This window comes from Acomys russatus, chromosome 11 (assembly GCF_903995435.1).
Source record: "Acomys russatus chromosome 11, mAcoRus1.1, whole genome shotgun sequence".
Classification (NCBI taxonomy): domain Eukaryota; kingdom Metazoa; phylum Chordata; class Mammalia; order Rodentia; family Muridae; genus Acomys; species Acomys russatus.
Window position 1 is genome coordinate 48,330,453 of NC_067147.1, and position 18,828 is coordinate 48,349,280.

Genomic DNA, 18,828 nt, shown 5'->3' on the forward strand with positions numbered 1-18,828 from the left:
TTGTCCCTGCCCAGGCTGCTTCTGCTCTGGGAACATAAGCTCCACCTACTTCTCTTCTGCCCGACTATGGCTGTCAACAACTTTATTTAACTAGTCAGAGAATATTGGCAAGCAAACTTTACACAGTATGGTGTACGTGAGAATGTGTTGTTATAAAGAAAGAAAATACCAGTCGTTTGATTTTGCCAATAAAGACTCAGGAGCCAGGTGCCGTGGTGAAAACCTGTTAGCTCAGAGAGGCAGAGCTAGCAGAGAGCATCCTGCTGACCTTCCTACTCAGTCAGTGTCCCAGAAGGAAAAAGCCCTTCTTCCTTCTCCATGCTCTTTTAAAAAAAATTATTTATCTTTTTATTTTATGTGCATTGATATTTTATCTGCATGTATGTCTGTGAGGGTGTCAGATCTTAGAGTTACAGTTGTGAGGTGCCATGTGAGTGCTGAGAATTGAACCCAGGTCCTCTGGAAGAGCAGTCAGTGCGCTTAATTGCTGAGCCCCTCCATGCTGTCTTAAATACCCTTAAACTCAGTGTCCCTCCTTTCTACTTCCTGTGCATCTCTCTCTCCATCCTCTGTACTTCCTCTCACTATGTTTCCGGCCCGCCCCCCTCAATATTCACTTCCTGTCAATCTGTTACTTGCTCTGCCTCTTGACCTAGGGTTAACTTTATTTAATCCTGTTTCCCGAAAGCTCTTGGATTAAAGGTGTGTGCTAGGGTTGAGCCACACCTCCAAGTACTTGACTACAGTAAACAGAAAGCCCTAGGATCAAAGACTGAGCCATACCAAGATTAGAAACAGGTTTTTACAGTTCCCCCTCTCAGGGTTCACAATGGGATCAAATATCCTGCCGCAAGAATGTGCTTGTATGGGTGCAAACAGACCATGGGGGCCAGTGGTTAGTGTTTGAGTGCATAGCAGCACCAGATCAATGTCTGCTGTGAGGGGCTGGCGTGAGGGCCTGGTGTGAGGGCCTGGTGTGCTTCTCTGCTGGCTACTGAGGCCTGGGTTTCTCCCTCTAGGAGTCAACCTGTCATTCTTCATAGCTGCACAGTCGAGGGCGTTTCCACCCTTTTCCCCAATCCCATCTTCAGAAACAATCCCATCAGTGCTTTTTAGTTATGTTAGACTAATCCTGGCGTCCCCAAGTCTTTTTACCAGCCAAGCTTCCTTTCGGGTTATTGTCCTCCCTTCTGTCCTGCCGATGTCTAGATCCTAGGCAGACTTGCCCGAGACTTCTGCTTTGAGTCTTTAAATTATTCATTTTCGCCATTGTTAAAAAGTTCGTGTCACTCGCCAAAAAGAAGTAGAGACACAAGGGTTCTAAACAGAATTTTATTTGTTTAATTTTTAATTTTATTTTTGGTTTGGGGAGACAGGGTTTCTCTGTGTAGCCTTGGCTATCCTGGACTCCCTTTGTAGACCAGGCTAGCCTCCAATGCACAGCGATCTGCCTGCCTCTGCCTCCCGAGTGCTGGGATTAAAGGCATGCACCACCACGCCTGGCCTAAACAGAATTTTCTGAACCACACTTTGTTGCAATTGCCATGCTTCTATAAAATCCCAATACATAAATATTTAAGATTTTCAATTTGCTACGAATGCTTTTACTTATGTGGATGGGCCAGTGTTGGTATGCATTTGGTGACTTGGAAAAAGACTCTTGTCTTGCTTGAGCAGATTATAAAAAGGCATTCCTGACTGCTCCAGGCTGGGACCTTGCACAGCTGTGTACAGTGCATCCGAGCTGGAAAGATGAGAGAACTATAAAACACTGCCAAGTGTAAAATTCATATATGGCTACTGTAAACACACATTTTTCCTTGTTTATAAATAAAAATGAGCTGGGTTTGTGTTACTGGATGTTTTTTTTTGTTTTGTTTTGTTTTGTTTTTTGCTATTACTAAGAAGTTTCTAGAAAATCCAAGGGCCATAAGAGAATCTCCCTAAGGGAGGAGAATTGAAAATGATAAAGCTAAGTGGCTTACATGTGGGCTGGTCTCTCTCTTTGTAGCAAATATGAAAATATTGGTTGAACGTTAAAACTTTGGAAACAAGTAACAGTAAGCCCTTACATTGATGAAAGTGGTTGACCTGTGGTTTCAGGAGCAGGCGCATCCTGTGAAACAGAGTTACCGTGAGCAAAGCATTGAGCATGCCTAATTTCTTTTGCACAGGCATACTCCAACACCCGGATGGTACAGTTCTGAAACAGCTACAGCCGCCACCACGGGGCCCGAGAGAGCTGGAATTTTATACCATGGTAAGCAGTGTTAAGACGCTTTGTTGCTGTACGTGCTCTTCCGTTTTCTGCTGTGACTCAGAGTGAGACTCGTGTTTGACAGCATGTCCTGGGTCCCTGTGTGACAAGCAGGCTTCATGGAAAGATGGCTCATCTTCCAGTGTTTCTGCTGCAGCCGAGTATGCCCCGTTCCACTTCACAGCCTGAGGAGTCTTATTCTGAGTCACTGAATTGGTTTCAATCAACTGGTCGTGACCCACAACTTGAAAAAAACATTTACAGAGTTTGCCACTCTCAAAAATGCCAAGTTACTGTTTTTAGCCTAGCTTTGCTTTGTTAGGCAGGGTCTCCCTGTCCATCACAGGCTGCCCTAGGTGTCATGGTGCTCCTGCCTCTGCCTCTTCAGTGCCCAGTGCCACCGTGCCCTGCCTCCTGGAGACCTCAGAGTTTCGCTGCACTGTGGGAGAAGGGCTCATTCCTAATACCTAACTCATCATATGACTCAGGATGGTTTTTTTTTTTTTTTTACTGTGTTCTGTGACCACCAATTATTTCTTAACTGCAAAACACTTAGCCACGTGGCCCCACCTTCCCTGCCCACCAGGCACAGATCTGCTTTCTTTCCACAAGCTTGCTGACTCCTGTGTGTCTTTGCCAGGATAGTGCTCGTTCAGATTTCCCCCCATTTTGTAGTTGAAGAGCATATAAAAAGTATGGCTACATCCTTACAGCAGTACCTCGTGAATATTTAAGCCCCTGACCAAACAGACACTGGGAGGTGTTCCCTGCCACTCTGTGGTTGTCTTTTCAAACACAAAATCATGAATTTTGGTGAGACCCAGCTTCTATCTTCTGATATAGCCTTCTCCAGTTGCTGTTTGAGAAGGGAGTTCTATTCTATAGCCCAGGAAACTTACTATGAAGCCCCGGGAAGCCTTAGGCTCACAGCAGTTTTCCTCAGTCTCCCCAGTTTGCACCGCCAGGCCCAACCCTTTGATTGGTTTTGTTTGAGTTTGTATTACTTTTCGTCACCCTGAGAGAGCATGAAGACACCTCCACTCCACTGGGAGCTCTTTCCCGCTCTGTCCTCACCCACCATTCTGTCCTGTGTTGTCTTTGACCTGCTGAAAGTGCTCTTCCATGTGGGAGTCCCCTAAGAGAGGGGGTGGGAGGGCAGGTGCTGCACTCCCTGGCTGGGGCTGCCTAAGTGGGTTTTTCACACTTAGCCCCTGATCCGGCAGGCTGCAGGGGAGGTTCTGCTGAAGGCCTCTCCCCCTTCCTGCCCACGGGCTGTCTCCTCAGATCTTCTTCTGTGGGTTTATGTCCCACTGTGCTTTCTGAGAACACCTCAGCGTGGCGTACCCTCGTTTTAACCACGGCGATCTCCTTGCAGCCTTCTCGAGACGTGTTCACACTCTAGGCACGGCAGTTGGGTCACACAGCTATGTGGTGGCTCACAGCTCACACCATAAATATGATTGATTCCCGAGAAGTGAAGATTTGTCTTCTTCCCTCCCGGGAGAAATATCAAAGTCCTGGCCTTGGAGACTAGAATTAGACCACTGTGCGTGACTGTTGGCCGTGTGTGGTGTGTCAGCACGCTGTGTTGCCAAGCCATGATGTGCTCGGTTAGTAGTCAGCATTTCCTGGGAGATCTCTGCTAAAACCAAACAAAACAATAACTTATTTTCTTTCCCTTTCCTCCTAGATAATGAGGTTCAGTTTCTGGTAAATGCAATTCTATCCTCTGTGTTTCCTAAAAGTTTATTGACGTTTCATTTTAACCCTTGTAGTGTGCTTACTCATAAAATTATGTCATCTAGACATGTATTAAAGCTGTCCCTCAAATTTTAAAAAAATAAAACTTGTTTCATAGATATATAAAAAATAAACAATATGTAAAATAATTTATTTAGTGAGAAAACCAGTCACGTGTTAAAAGTGGTTCCTTAAGGGGACTGTCAAGATGGTTCAGTCAGTAAGGGAGCTTGCCAGTAAACCTGATAACCTGAGTTTGATTGGGACCTCATGGTAGAAGGAAAAGATTGATGATAGGTTGTCCTTTACACACACACACACACACACACACACACACACACACACACACACACACACACTGAATGAACGAATGAACAAATGAATGTAAAAATTACAAGTACAAATGGCTCAAAATGTTTGTTAGCTGAGGCGCACGCCCCTCCCCCAGCAGGCATTTATTCACCCGTGGGAGCTTTATTTGGAATTTGGCATCAGTTAATGCACAACTCACATAGTAGCAAAACAGTTGGAAGATGCTGACAGGCAGGACTTATCACCAGGACGGTGGCTGTAAGTAGCTGCTTATCATTGCTGTGGGCTCCCTGGCTGTCGCAACCCACGCTAGGTGAATTTCCAGCCTTGTTGCACTTGGTCTTCCTGAGGCATTGTGGGAAGCTGACCAGCACTGCACCTCTGTTCAGGTTTACGCTGCTGACTGTGCCGATGCTGTTCTCCTGGAGCTGCGGAAACACCTGCCCAAGTACTACGGCGTCTGGTCCCCTCCCACCGCGCCAAACGGTAAAGCGCTCTTTAAGTACCTCTTGCAGTTTAGTTCACAAGTTTAGCTTTATGAAGCGTCTGCATTAAGACTGGAAACTATGGGACAAGTGTGCTTTCTTTTCCTACTTTCGCTAAACAAAACTCACTGGTACTTTTACTTTTTATCGCTATTTTCTTGAATGACATGCTACATATTAACTGATGAAAGTGTTCCAGCTGCGGGAGCACATCTCAGTTCTATCTTTATTTACAAATGACCATTTCTTTTTCTTTTTTTTTTTTTTTTTTTTTAATATTTTTCTATTGTTGTTATGTATTGAGTGTTCTTCCTGCATGTACACACACCTGTAGGCCGGATCACATTACAGATGGTTGTGAGCCGCCATGTGGTTGCTGGGAATTGAACTCAAGACCTTTAGGAAGAGCCGGCAGTGCTCTTAACCACTGAGCCATCTCTCCAGCCCCCCAAAATGACCATTTCTTATCTAAAGACTCAAACATTAAGAACCTAAACAAAAGTGCCTGCCCTGCATAGCTTGTCTTCTGCCCGAGTCCCAACCCACTGTCTTTACCTTTGAGTCTTCTGGGAAACCCTGCAAAGCGCCATGGAGAAGTGAGATGGTGGGGGTCCGCCTTGGAGTCTGGTGATGTGTCCAGTTGATAAGGCTGCAGGCTTGCTGATACGGGTCTGAAGCACATCGTACCACTGTCTGAGCTTTGGTCCCTAACTTAGTGTGTCAGATGCCACTACTAGGGCGTCTTGACTCCTCCCTGAGGGAGCATACCACTCTGAGTAAGTCCCTCCTGACCATTGTAACTGCCCTTGGGTCGCTTTTTTTTTTTTTTTTTTTTTGGAAACTAGGTTTTGATATGTAGCCCTGGTTGGCCTGCCTTGCTGCCTAGATGCTGGGATTAAAGGCATATGCCTCCGTGTCCATGGGTCCTTATTGTCTGTAGTCTGTCCAGCACATGCTTGTAGATACACTTTCTATTGCAACGTCTCCCCTTCCTCCTTTGCCGTGAGCGGCACATAAGTATACACTATATGTATATATAATCAGCACATTTCTTTTTCTTTGAGACCGGGTCTCTTTACAAAGCTCTGGCTGTCCTGAAACTCATTATGCAGAGTAGGCAGCCTGGAACTCAGAGATGCACCCGCCTCCAGAGTGCTGGGTTTAAGGGTGTATGCCACCATGCCCAGCCTTTTTTGTTTGTTTGTTTGTTTTTGTGCTATTATCTCTTTGCTGTGGATATAGCAGATTTTTAAAAATACAACATCAGAAAAGTGGTTCTTGCATCTGTTGCAGTATTTTTTTTTTCCCCTGTGTATGATCGAAACTAGTGCATGAGGCTTTCTTTAGCAGGAGCAAAGCAGGGAGATGCAGGTGTGGTTGGCAGCAGCTTGAGCCAGCATGGCTGTGTGAGAAATGGGGAGACGTGGAAAATCCTGTGCCACGGCTGAGCTCCGGCAAGGGCTGCTTGAGCCTGGCGATCAGATTGCATTTTGCCCTCTTAGCTCCTTTCAGCTTGAGATAAAATCAATATGTAATAAATAGATGTTCTTGTTAATGTTTAACTGTGGGCCAAGGCTTAGGGTTAGCTTCAGGGTGGGGAGTCCCTGTTATCAAGTGCCTGGCTGGGTTGTGATTGTGCCCTTTTCTTTTGTTGCATTCGTCTTACTGGGAAGGGGAAGGGCCTGCTCCAGGGATTTGCCTGCTGTTTGTGTTCGTTCTGCACGGTCAAGTTCAGCCTGAGTGCACGGCAACCTTGCATGGGCTTTAATACCTGCCCCTCATGCTTATGCTTAACAGTTACTGTATTCTCACAGGCCGACCGCAGTGCTCGGTGAGCACCAGGTGGCACCAGGCGCTGTGCTGAATTTAACTTCTGTTCCTCAGGAGCAGCAGCTCTGGAAGGCAAGGCTTTCATGCTGTCGCCGATGTGCCTCAAAGCAGCGCCTTGTCACATGACCGAGCTTGTGGCACTGCCCTGACACATCCTGAGCACTTTGGACCACGGTGCTTCTATTTCATGGTCGCCTGTGCTGGACTCTCTAACCTGTATATGTCATCGAGGCCCAGGGGAATGCTAGGAAACACAGGCTAATACATGGTGCAGCTCGCATTTGAAGTCTCTTTTCTCTGCTTCTGAAAATTGCTTTAAAGGCTATCATTTTGTTTAAAATTTCGCGAGTATAAGTTGTACAAACAAACACATTTAATTAAGACAGAAGGGCATTTTATTATAAGGAGCTAGGGATGTCTGAGAAAAGTCAGGGGCAGCGTAGCTGAGCCATGAGCAAGCAGAATGGAGCCCAGGAATGTTTCTGCACATGCCTCCAGCCCACCAAAGGGATCACTCACTTTTCACATAGGGAATTACATGTCCTGCCGTGTGCTGAAGATCCAGAGAACGTCACAAGCAGGTTATCTCTGAATCCCAGTTCCAAGCCAGTTCCAAGTTGGGAAGACGGCTGCACTGTTGCAAGCTCGTGTCAGATATTTGCCAGTTTCAGTGGCTATGGCTGGGAGCTGGGTTCCAGATTGTGACAGGAACACTTCTGAGGTCTTGTGGGATTACACCATGACACACAGTAACATTTGTGACACACCTCAGGCTGTATCAACTGGAGACCAGCCACACATCAGGACTTCCGGTATACAGGCATCTCTTCCCCCTTCCATTCAGTCCACAGTTCATTTGTGGTTGTAACCGACACATTGAAAAAAAGGCTGCTCCACTCTGGACCCAGGGGGCCTGGCTGAGTAGACATCTTTTGTTACTGGTCTGGAATTGCTTCGGGAGACTGTCCTGTAGTGACAGTGTGCTTTTGATCTTTGTATAACCGAGTCTCAAGACCAGCCCCGCTTTGAGCTTCATTCTACAGGAACCACTGAGGGAGTCTGCTAGAAACACTCTTCAGAGGGAAGCGGGGCTCAGGGTTACAGACACGGCAGCTGTTAGTCTAACAGTCTGGCGCTCAGGCTGTGTCCCGCTTTCTTATTTCTCTCTCTCTCTCTCTCTCTCAATAGGTTCTGTTAAGCTGCTTGATCCCAGCCCCAGTTCTCTCCTGAGAACACGTGTGTTGCTTTTCTCTTGTGTGTGTCAGGATAAGCTCTCACTGTGTCCCCTGGGCTGGTCTGTAATCCACAGACCCCCTGCTTCAGCCTCCTAGCTGCTGAGCTGACGGGCATGCATACCCATCCTCAGAGAGAGCTACAACTCTGCGTCCCTAAAGCAGGTTTTGATGCTTAGTTGTTACAGCTTAGAAGGAAAGATACACATGAAAGTCTTAGCGGCATGGTGTTTCACCCCTGTAATCTCGGCACTGGGAAGGCTGAAGCGGGGCTGTGAGTTCAAGGGCAGCCTAGTACAGTGCTGCCTCAAAGCACCAGAAAAGAAAAAGGGAGGGGCATACCGTTCTGGGGTGTGTGTGTGTGTGTGTGTGTGTGTGTGTGTGTTAATATATATGTGATATGTATATGTGTGTATATGTACATGCGTGTGTGAATATATCTATGTACGAATGTGTGTGTATATATAAAACAGACCAGGGAATGGAAGGGAATCACCTACTCAATCCTCAGAAGACCTTAACTCATTTTCATGTTGAAAGCTAGTGATCTAGCAGTGCTGCAGTTCCAAGCACAGGCACAAGAACTGGCTAAGTTAAAGAAATACAGACTTAGCCGGGCGTGGTGGTGCACGCCTTTAATCCCAGCACTCAGGAGGCAGAGTCAGGCGGGTGGCTGTGAGTTTGAGGCCAGCCTGGTCTACAAAGTGAGTCCAGGACAGCCAAGGCTACACAGAGAAACCCTGTCTCGAAAACCAACAAACCAAACCAAACAAACAAAAAAAGAAATACACACTTGGCTAGTTGAGCTAGACACAAGTAAAACCGTGTGTTTGGGCTCTACTTCTTGAAGAAATGTCTCGATCTGTTAGAGTGTAAGGTGGCCTGGGTCCACAGTGTGCAGGGCAGTGGGAATGGATGGGGAAAGCGACACCCATATCTAGCAGGTATTCACTATATGAGAGAGGATAAGAGAGAACAAAGAGGGATTTCTGTATTTGAATTGACGGGGCCATGCATTTGACATGTAGAAAATAGCCTTCCTTTGATGTGTGCTGGGCCTCACGGCTCACAGTACACTCTCACACCCAGTGAAGTGAGCTTCACTTTAACTCCAACGTCTCACCTCTAAGTTGATGGTGCTGTCTCTGGGATGCGGGGTATCTCCCGGCTCTTTATCAATACACAGGGTGTAAGCCTTGAGGTTGAGACTCTCCAACACTGAGTTGAGGGTGAAGCTGTCCTTTCCGAGACTCTCCATCCTCTGGCCACCTTTTCAAACACAGAAGCGCGGCTGTGTCCCGCTTGAGGTTTGTCCACCATCCTTTGCTGTTTACGCCCGCGGTGTTGCTGTGTCCCGGCACCTAGGTTGCTTGTACTGCGCTTCCAGGCTGCTGTCCCATCAACCACAGTGCTAACCTGGCTGCCTTGCTTGATCGCGGGATAACGTTTACCTCTTTTACCCTTACCTTCTGCAGAAGATTGATCCCTGTTAAGTCTGGAGGCCTTGAAAGTTCTTAAGGCCTGAGTTCTCGTTCGGTTCAACACAAACCTCTTTGTTGTAATTTCAAAATTGTGCCAGTCTGGGTGGGACAGGGGAGAGGGACATTAGTGCATGGGGCTTCTCTTACTCTGGCACCTTTTGCCAGGTTTAGAGGAAATGTCCTCTTTTCCTAATTTTGCTACGTGTGTATGCACACATGGTGCACGTGTGCGCATGTATGAGCCATGGCACACATGTAGCCATCAGGACAACCTTGGGTGTTGGCTCTCACCTTCCATCTTGTTTGGGGCAGAATCTCCTATCCACTGCTGCATGATTAGCACGGTCTTACCTCTGCCTCCCACCTCTCTCTGTGGGAGGCTCAGATTGCAGATCACTCGACTTGTCCAGCTGTACGTGGGCTCTAGGGATGCTAACTCACTCCTGGTGCTTGTGCGCACTGTACCCACTCATCCGTGCTCTCAGCCTTAAGAACTAAAATGGGAATCACGATTTCATTGAGATTTTGGACAGGATTGTTTTCCTTAGGAAGAGGGGGCACTATTTCTTTTCTTTCCTTTTTTTTTTTTTCCTTCTTACCCAGGTCCTTGCTTTCATGGTAAGGTGTGAAAAAAGGCTTTTGTGGTGACAGCACGTTCTGTGGGCAGATGTGTGCAAGGGCACTGAGGTGTGTGACAGCAACAGTGCATTTGAGGTCAGCAAGAGGGAATTTGGTGGTGTCATTTGGATTTGGTTCCCAGTTTACAGATGTCAAATGGAGAACAAACTTTCCAAAATTCTTAAAATACTGAGAGATCTATCTCATTCTGAGCCCAGATGGCATCATGTGCACAGAGGACGGTGGTCCACACATGCACCCGCTCCAGCGGCATCTGTGGTTACAAGTCACAAGGCTTTGTCTGATGTTTCTGCTCACTAATAAATGTGTTGATAATAGATTTACTTTAAGTCTTTTCTCCTCCAGCATTTCCTCCTCTCTTGTCCTCTGGAGGTTACTTGAGTGATATGACTGCCTGTTGGTAACTAAGGTTTTTCTCCAATAACAGATGTATACCTAAAACTGGAAGATGTGACTCATACGTTTAATAAGCCCTGCATAATGGACGTGAAGATAGGGCGGAAGAGCTATGACCCCTTTGCCTCACCCGAGAAAATCCAGCAGCAGGTCAGCAAGTACCCTCTGATGGAGGAGATCGGCTTCCTAGTGCTCGGCATGAGGGTAAGCGCAGTTTCAGTGACGTGTGCGTGTTCACTTACACACCACTCTATGGACTGCAAAGCCACCACATGTGTTCCCTTGCACACCACTCCATGGACTGCAGAGCCATCACATACTGCTAGATCAGAGTGAGTGTGCTGTGGCGTTGTCTGTGATGCCGTGTGCGCTGCAAGGACAGGCATTTTATCTGCTGCTCACTGGTCTGTAGTCACTGACACCGGTCCTAACACCTACTAGGTTTAATGCGTAATGACCAGACCCTAAGATGGGTAACGTGGTCATTTTGTTTTAGAGAAGTTTTAAGTTTAAGTGCACAATAAATATTAAAAGTAAGCATATTCATTGTAGCTTCCCTGTAAGAAAAGAGCTATTGTATAGCTTCTGGGGTTTGAAGAAGGGTCTCACAGTGTGGCCGTCTGCTCTGGCCTCGAACTCAGAGATTCACCTGCCTCTGCTTCCCAAGTGCTAGGGGAAAGAACTCTTTTAGAAATAGAAAAAAAAAAAAAAAAAAGCAAAAGCAAAACAAGCCACATTATTTTATATTTTTATTTAAAACAGTTGCTTTTTTTTGTACATAGTTCTATGGATTACCATTTAAATTTTTTTATTTTAACTGATACATAAGAATCTCATATTTTTGCTTTAATATGCACACGTACTGTTTACCTCAGCATAGTCAGGGGCTGGTGTCATCCTGTGGCTGGGCTGCTTGCGTCTCTCTTTGTCCACGTTCTGTCATCTGGGAGAAGGTTAACTCGAGCGTCTATACCCTGGGACCACACTCTGAGGGGCCAGAGCAGGTGCCGCAGAGGCAGAAATGACTTGCCGTCATTTTGTTGGGCTATCACAGGGTTGCTCCCCACCTCTGACATCACAACACAAATGCCAGAATGCATATGCTAGGAAGGAAGGATTATTGAATCCGCTTTTAAGGACATCACCACAGCTGAGAATTAACGTGACACTTGCACCTCTAAACCAACAGTGTGTCCTCTAGGCATGCCCAATGATTGTGAGTGTGCAAGAATGGTCAAGTGACAGATGATCTTCTCCTCTTGAGTCTTTGTTTGTTGTTTGTTTATTTTTGCTCTTTCAAGACAGGGTTTCTCTGTGTGTATCCCTTGGCTGTCCTGAACTCACTCTGTAGACCAGGCTGGCCTCGAACTCAGAGATCCACCTGCCTCTGCCTCTGGAGTGCTGAGATTAAAGATGTGAGCCACCACGCCTGGCCCCTCTTAAATCGTAAACAGGGGTGTTCACAGGACGTTTTGCAGGAGATTGCTAATGTGCTGGTGATGACAGCGAAGTAAATCTGATAGTTTATTTGACTTCTTCATCAATAAAGCAGTTTTTAATTTTTGGAAACTATAATAAATGTGAGCATATAAGAAAAGACAAAAAGGGGCCAGCAGGATGGCTCAGTGGGTAAGGGAGCTTGCTGTGAAAGCCTGACAACGGGTTTGATTCCTGGGACTCACTTAAAGCAGAAAAAAGAACCATCTTTATGGGAACACGCACTTTATTCATGATTTATTTCATGTAGATTTTCTCCGTGTTTTTATCTTCTATTCAGAGGACCTTCCTGATGCTGCCTAGGTTGACAACCCTCCTGAGCTGAAGTGAACCCGTTAGTGGGGCTTTCCTTATATTTGGGACTGTAGGCATGAACCATAATGCAGGGCACTCTGTGAACTTCGGTATTAGTTTATATGGCTAAGAAATGGGTGGTTGTATTGTAATTGTATTTTAATTGTAAATTGTCTTTAGTATTGTTGCTGACATTGTGGCACTGAGTCATTTTGGAGGTATTTTATGACCACTGTGATCTGAATTGCTATCTGGATGGCATCTTTGCCTCTGTTGCATTTGTAAACCAATCCAACTGTGTGTGTCAGGGAGGGTAGGTGGTGCCCGGCCTCCCAATTCTGCGGCTGAACTTATGAGTGAGTGTGAGCCACACGAGTTGAGTGCCGAGAATTGAACTTGGGTCCTCTGCAAGAGCAGTAAGGCTCCCCTCCCACCCCTTTTCTCAGACAGGGTCTCTGCACCTAGCCCCGGCTGACTACAACTCATTTTCAGGCTGCCCTTGAACTCAGAGATCCGCCTGCCTTTGCCTCTGCGTCCCGACTGACTCTAGAATGACTTTAGATGGAAAAAATGATAAAAGACCTTATAGCAAAAAACACTTTTATGGAAGCTTTTCTTTTGTCTTTTTTTGAAGGCAGCATCTCATGTTGGCATCTTGGCTGGGTAGGTGACCTCACCTTGAACTTCTGAGTCTCTTGCCTCTATCTCATACTAGGTACTGGTATTACAGGTGTGTGCAGCTGCACCTGCTTTTATTGGTGTCAAAGACTGACCCCAGGGCTGTTTGCCTGCGGGGGAAGTATCACTGAGTTGCATTCCCAGCGCCTCTCGGCTTTAGGGTTTTTTTTTGTTTTTTTGTTTTTTTTGTAGAGTTTCATCCATTGCTTTAAACTTGCTGTGTAGCCAAGGATGACACTGAACTCCTGACGTTCTGCTTCTACTCCCCAAGTGTTGAGCGAGGCATGCTAAACTTCCGGTGTTAGGAAATGCTTTTGTCTCGGGCCATGCAAATTCGTGTTAATCTTGGTGGGTTGAAGCAGACAGCTCCATCCCACTGAAAATCGTCCTTGCTCTGAGGAGCTCTTCAGAGTGGGTGTCTGCACGCTTGGTGTCCTTTCAGCCTCTGCTCACGTGCCGCCGTGACTCCCTTCACCTCTGTGTGAGGGATCGTGTGACTAGCTGTGAGTCACCCCCACGTGGCCAAGGGCACCCCGCATTAGTGCTTGGATGGTCACAGCTCTTTTATTTTGACAGGTGTATCACGTTCATTCTGACAGCTATGAGACCCGAAACCAGCACTACGGAAGAAGCTTAACGAAAGAGACTCTGAAGGAAGGTGAGCCCCGAAGATGACTGCTTTGCCACTGCAGTCGGCAAGATGGCTCTGATGGTGTTTGCTTTAGTTCTCCTGGGCCCTAATATCCCCAAGTGTAGGTTGTGAGTGCCCCTTCCTTTCACACTGTCACTAGTGTCGCACGCATACTCTTGCTGGCCCACTTGCTTTCTACAGCTGTGATAAAAGCCCTAAGACAAACTACCCAGGAAGAAGCCTTTATTTCAGTTCAGTTTCAGTGTGTGGCGGTAGCTTCTTTCCCTTGGGCACATCACAGGACATGGGGTGCAAATTTGTTCTGTTCCTGGTTGCCCCTAATGGCCTGTGTGCTATTAGCCTACCTCCCCAAATCCTGTGACTGCCTTATACCAGCTATTCAACTTGCGGTCTCGGGGTGCTAGCACAGGGCCGTATTGTAGCAGTGTGCAGTCTTGCAAGCACAAACATCTGAACACCTTTGTCCAGCTCAGTATCAGAGCTTTAAATGCACACTCAGCCGTGCTGGTGGCACGCGCCTTTAATCCCAGCACTTGTGGAATTAAATTATAAACTAATAAAACGTATTAAGTATAAATTACATCTAAATTGTTCATTACACAAGAGGCTTTAAGGTGCTGTTTCGTGGTGTCTTTTTAAGGCCTCCACTGTATAGTTAAGTGATATTGAATCTTCTAAAGGCACTGATGAGTAAAGAGGTGTTAATTGGCTTAATAAGCCCATTAACATGTGCTTCTGGAAAACTCTGGTGAGCCAGACATTACAACAGAAATTCTGTCTTTTAAAAACAATTTCACATTAGGTTATTCTTAGCTCTATGAAAAGATGACTTGTAATGTAGAGTTTGTGGGAGGGTACTGGTGTTACATATAGAAAACACATCTTCTTGTAGCCTAATAGTTAGCTCCTGTTTCCACATACTTAATTAAAGCAAGGTACTACTTAATTTGACTATTTAAAAAATGATTTTTTTCTCCTCGGCTATAGTTTGGTCCTATCTGATTTCTTTTTCTTTTCTTTCTTTCTTTTTTTTTTTTTTTTTTCCCTTGGTTTTTCGAGACAGGGTTTCTCTGTGTAGCCTTGGCTGTCCTGGACTCACTTTGTAGACCAGGCTGGCCTCGAACTCACAGCGATCTGCCTGCCTCTGCCTCCCAAGTGCTGGGATTAAAGGCGTGCGCCACCACGCCCGGCTCTCTTTTTCTTTTTTTAATTGAAAATAGATTTTTTTTTAAAAAACCAGTATATTCTGATTATGGTTTCCCCTTCTTCCTAACTCCTCTTTGATCATTTTCTCTTTCCCACCCATCCAAATCCTCTCTCTCTGTCTCTCTCTCCCTCCCTCTCTCTCCCATTAGGATACAAATAGGTATCTAAGCATCGTCATCATTATCATCATCATCAGGTGGCGGTAGCTCCCGCCTTTAATCCCAACACTCAGGAGGCAGAGTCAGGTACATCTCTGTGAGTTCGAAGCCATCCTTGTCTACAGAGCAAGTTCCAGTAGAGCTAAGGCTACACAGAGAAACCCTGACTCAAAAAACAAATAAAAAGGGCTGGAGAGATGACTCAGTGGTTAAGAGAGCCGCCTGCGCTTTCAAAGGTCCTGAGTTCAATTCCCAGCAACCACATGGTGGCTCACAACCATCTGTAATGTGATATGGTGCCCTCTTCTGGCTTGCAGGAGCACATGCAAGCAGAACACTGTATACATGATAATAAATAAATAAATCTTAAAAAAAAAAAAAAAACAAATAAAGAAAAAAGAAAAGATAAAATAAAAACAAACAGGAATAGGTCAAAACAAAGAAAGAAGCACCACATCCCCATACACAGAAATCTCATAAAGACACGAGACCAGAAGCCATAATATATACACAAAGGGCTGGTAATAGAAAGAAAAGAAGAAAGGTGCTCAAAGCTTTATGACACAAAGAACCTCCCAAAATGCCTTTGAGTTTGTGTAGTGTTGGCCATGTACTGCTAGGCGTGGCTTGGGCTTAAGTGTGGTTTGTGTAGCTAGTGAGACTCCTTTGGAGAAAACTAATTTTTCTTTTGAGAGCAATTATTAGTTGGAGGTAGCTTCTGTGTTAGGGCAGGGGACTTGTGTCCACTTCCCCTCTCGGTGCCGGCACCGACCCAGACCAGCCAGCTCTGTGCGGCTGCCACAGTTCCTGTGAGTTCCTCCGTGTGCTGGTCCTGCTGCATGTAGGAGGCCTTGCTTGTTTACTGTCTTCTGTCCTTACTCTTCCAGTCTTTCCTCCTCCACTTCCCTGAGACACGAGGGGAGGGAATTGATGGAGATAACCCATTTAGGACCGCCTGTTCCAGGGCTCACTCTCTGTACATTGTCGGGTTGTGGGTCTCTGTATTTGCTCCCATCTGCTGCAGTAGAAAGCTTATATATGAATATAGCAGAATGTCCTTGGGTGCCATTTTACTGCTTCGATCCTGTAGCAGAATGGTGTTTGGTTTTTCCCTAAGTCCCAGGCCTAGCCACAAGACCACACCTGCTCCAACAAGGTCTCACCTCCTAATCCTTTCCATTTGTGCCGCTCCCTGGTGACCCTTCTAACCACCAGGCCCCACCTCCACAATTACTCCATTTTCCCTCCCTAGGAAGTCCAACCCTGCCCACCTAGGCTCTTTACTGTACACCTAACTCTGTGGTTATATGGATTGCAACCTGCTGACTGAAAACTGAACAGCTGACGTCCACATGTAAATGAATACATACCAATATTTGTCTTTCAGGTCTGGGTTATCTTACTGAGGACTTTTTTTCTAGTTCCATTCATTTTACTTGAGAATTTTATTTTATTTATTAAGATTTATTTATTATAGAGTATTCAGCCTGCACGTGAGCAAACAGGCCAGAAGAGGGCGCCAGATCTCATTATAGATCTAATGGTTGTGAGCCACCATGTGGTTGCTGGGAATTGAATTCAGGACCTCTGGAGGAGCAGTCAGTTTACTTAATCTCTGAGCCATCTCTCCAGCCGTGGGAATTTTATTTTTTTGAGCAGCTGAGTAATACTTGATTTTTGTCATTGTACCACATTTCCCTTATTCATCATCAGTTGATAGACCTCTAGCTTGTTCCTAGTTTCTGGGTGTTCAGAGTAGAGCAACCATGACCGTGGTTGACCAAGTGTGTCTATAACACTACAAAGCGGTCTTTGGGAATATGCCCACCAGTGATATAGCTTGCTCTTGAGCTCTATTCCCAGCTTCCTGAGGAAACGCCACATTGTTTTTCACAGTGGCTGTACAAGTTTGGATGCCACCAGCAACGGATGAGAATTCCACTCAGTCCACATCCTCTCCAGCGGGAGCTGTCATCTGTTTTATTGATCTTGGCCTTTCCTACTGGTGTAGGATGAAGTCTAAAGGTCATTTTGATTTGCATTTCCATGATGATTGACTTTATTTCTTAACAGTTTGTGTCTTGTAGTAGGCAAACAAGTTACATAAAAGCAAATTGCCTAACCTGTACAATCCCAAGTATGATTAAATATTAAAGTATAGTATTATTATTATCATCATCATCATTATTGAGACAGGGTTTCTCTGTGTAACAGCCCTTGCTGTCCTAGAGCTTGCCTTGTAGTCCAGGCTGACAAACTCAGAGTTCCGCCTGCCTCTGCCTCTCCAAGTGCTGGGATTAAAGGCGTGCACCACCACTGCCTTTAGTGAAGAATTTTATCTGCTGTGAGCACACTCTGTAAGTAACAGCTGCACAGTGTGACCCTAACGCTGATGCATTCCTTTAACAGGGGTCTCCAAGTTTTTCCACAATGGCTTCTGTTTAAGAAAAGATGCAATTGCCGCCAGTATTCAAAAGGTTGAGAAGATTCTCCAGTGGTTTGAAAATCAGAAGCAGCTCAACTTTTATGCAAGTTCTTTACTGTTTGTTTATGAAGGTTCATCTCAGCCAGCTACTACAAAATCAAATGATAGAACTTTGGCGGGGAAGTTTCTCTCCAAAGGACACCTGTCGGACGCTGATGTCCTGGAGTGTAATAACAACTTCCATCTGTTCAGCTCCCCGGCCAACGGGACCTCCGTAGGCAAAAGCTTCTCCAAGGTGTACTCGAGGCACAGAAAGCTGTACACAAAAAAGCACCAGAGTCAGACTTCCCTGAAGGTTGAAACTCTGGAGCAAGACAACGGGTGGAAGAGCATGTCCCAGGAACATTTAAACGGCAATGTGCTCTCCCAACTGGAAAAAGTGTTGTACCACCTCCCCTCGGGTCGGCCGGAGATCGCGCAGGTAGAAGTACGGATGATAGACTTTGCTCACGTGTTCCCGAGCAACACAGTAGATGAGGGGTATGTTTACGGCCTGAAGCATCTAATCGCCGTGCTTCGGAGTATTTTAGACAGTTGAGTCCTGCTGCAGTCTGTGAGGGAGCAGGGTCAACCACCGTGGAGAGCCGCAGGCATTAGCCGTGCACCTGTAATGCTCTGTAAAAAAGAAAAAAAAAATTTGTATTGTGAGTCAACGTCTTATTTGTCTTTATACTTTTGGTAGAAGGTTAACTTTTTTATATTCTTACTCAGGAATACTAATTTGTTCATTAGAAAACTATGAAGAATAAAGAAACAGGAATGTCGAGCAGGGAATGTGGGACGGGGTAAGCAAAGTGCAAAACCATTACTCAGTCATTCAGAATTCATGGAGCTTCCTGCAGCAGGTCACCTTGAGATCTCTGTCCACCCAACCTTGCCGGTGAGCCGTATTGAAACTTCGACATCATATTCAGGCCACCTTAAGATCTAGAAAGTACAGATTGATTTCATCAGGATAGGTGTGTCTGAGCTCCCTACCACTGGAGAGCCGTTCAATACACACACACACACACACACACACACACACACACACACACACACACACACACACGCCAAGAGCAGTACGTGAAAGGTGCTTAAGTGGGTGTGGTTCTGTGCTCAGTGCTTCAGAGAAAGTCCAGTGATGCAGACGGCGTGTACCAGCCGCAGCAACAACAGTCTTTGAATTAAGGGTACATATCTTCCTCCCTAGGGTCAGAAAAAGAGCAAGTATTAATAAAGAACAAATCACTTTTTTGTGTGTGAAAGAATTTCATTTTGGAAAAGGTTTTGTCTACTGTGTTGTGGAAGCTGTCACAAAGCATGGTGTTTTTATTATCAGTCTGAGGCTTTGGAAAGGTGGATGGTGGAAACTTTGTTTTATTTCTGCTTTAAATAATTTTTGAGAGTCTTTTCCAGTAGAAAAACAAATCAATTTAAAAAAATTGTATCCTCATTTACTTTTAAGCCACAGCATGAGCACATTTCTGAGACTGGTTAAGCATCC

General features: G+C 45.7%; 1 protein-coding gene across 1 annotated transcript in view; it reads left to right on the forward strand.

The window, feature by feature from the left end:
* Ipmk (inositol polyphosphate multikinase) overlaps positions 1–18,272 on the forward strand; it is a 35,145-nt gene extending 16,873 nt beyond the window's left edge. Inside the window, exons 2-6 of the mRNA XM_051153208.1 lie at positions 2,175–2,260; positions 4,699–4,795; positions 10,404–10,576; positions 13,418–13,499; positions 17,267–18,272. Coding sequence (XP_051009165.1) covers positions 2,175–2,260; positions 4,699–4,795; positions 10,404–10,576; positions 13,418–13,499; positions 17,267–17,880 — 1,052 coding nt within the window. The 3' untranslated portion in view covers positions 17,881–18,272. The remainder of the gene's footprint in view (positions 1–2,174; positions 2,261–4,698; positions 4,796–10,403; positions 10,577–13,417; positions 13,500–17,266) is intronic.
* Positions 18,273–18,828: the final 556 nt, after the last annotated feature.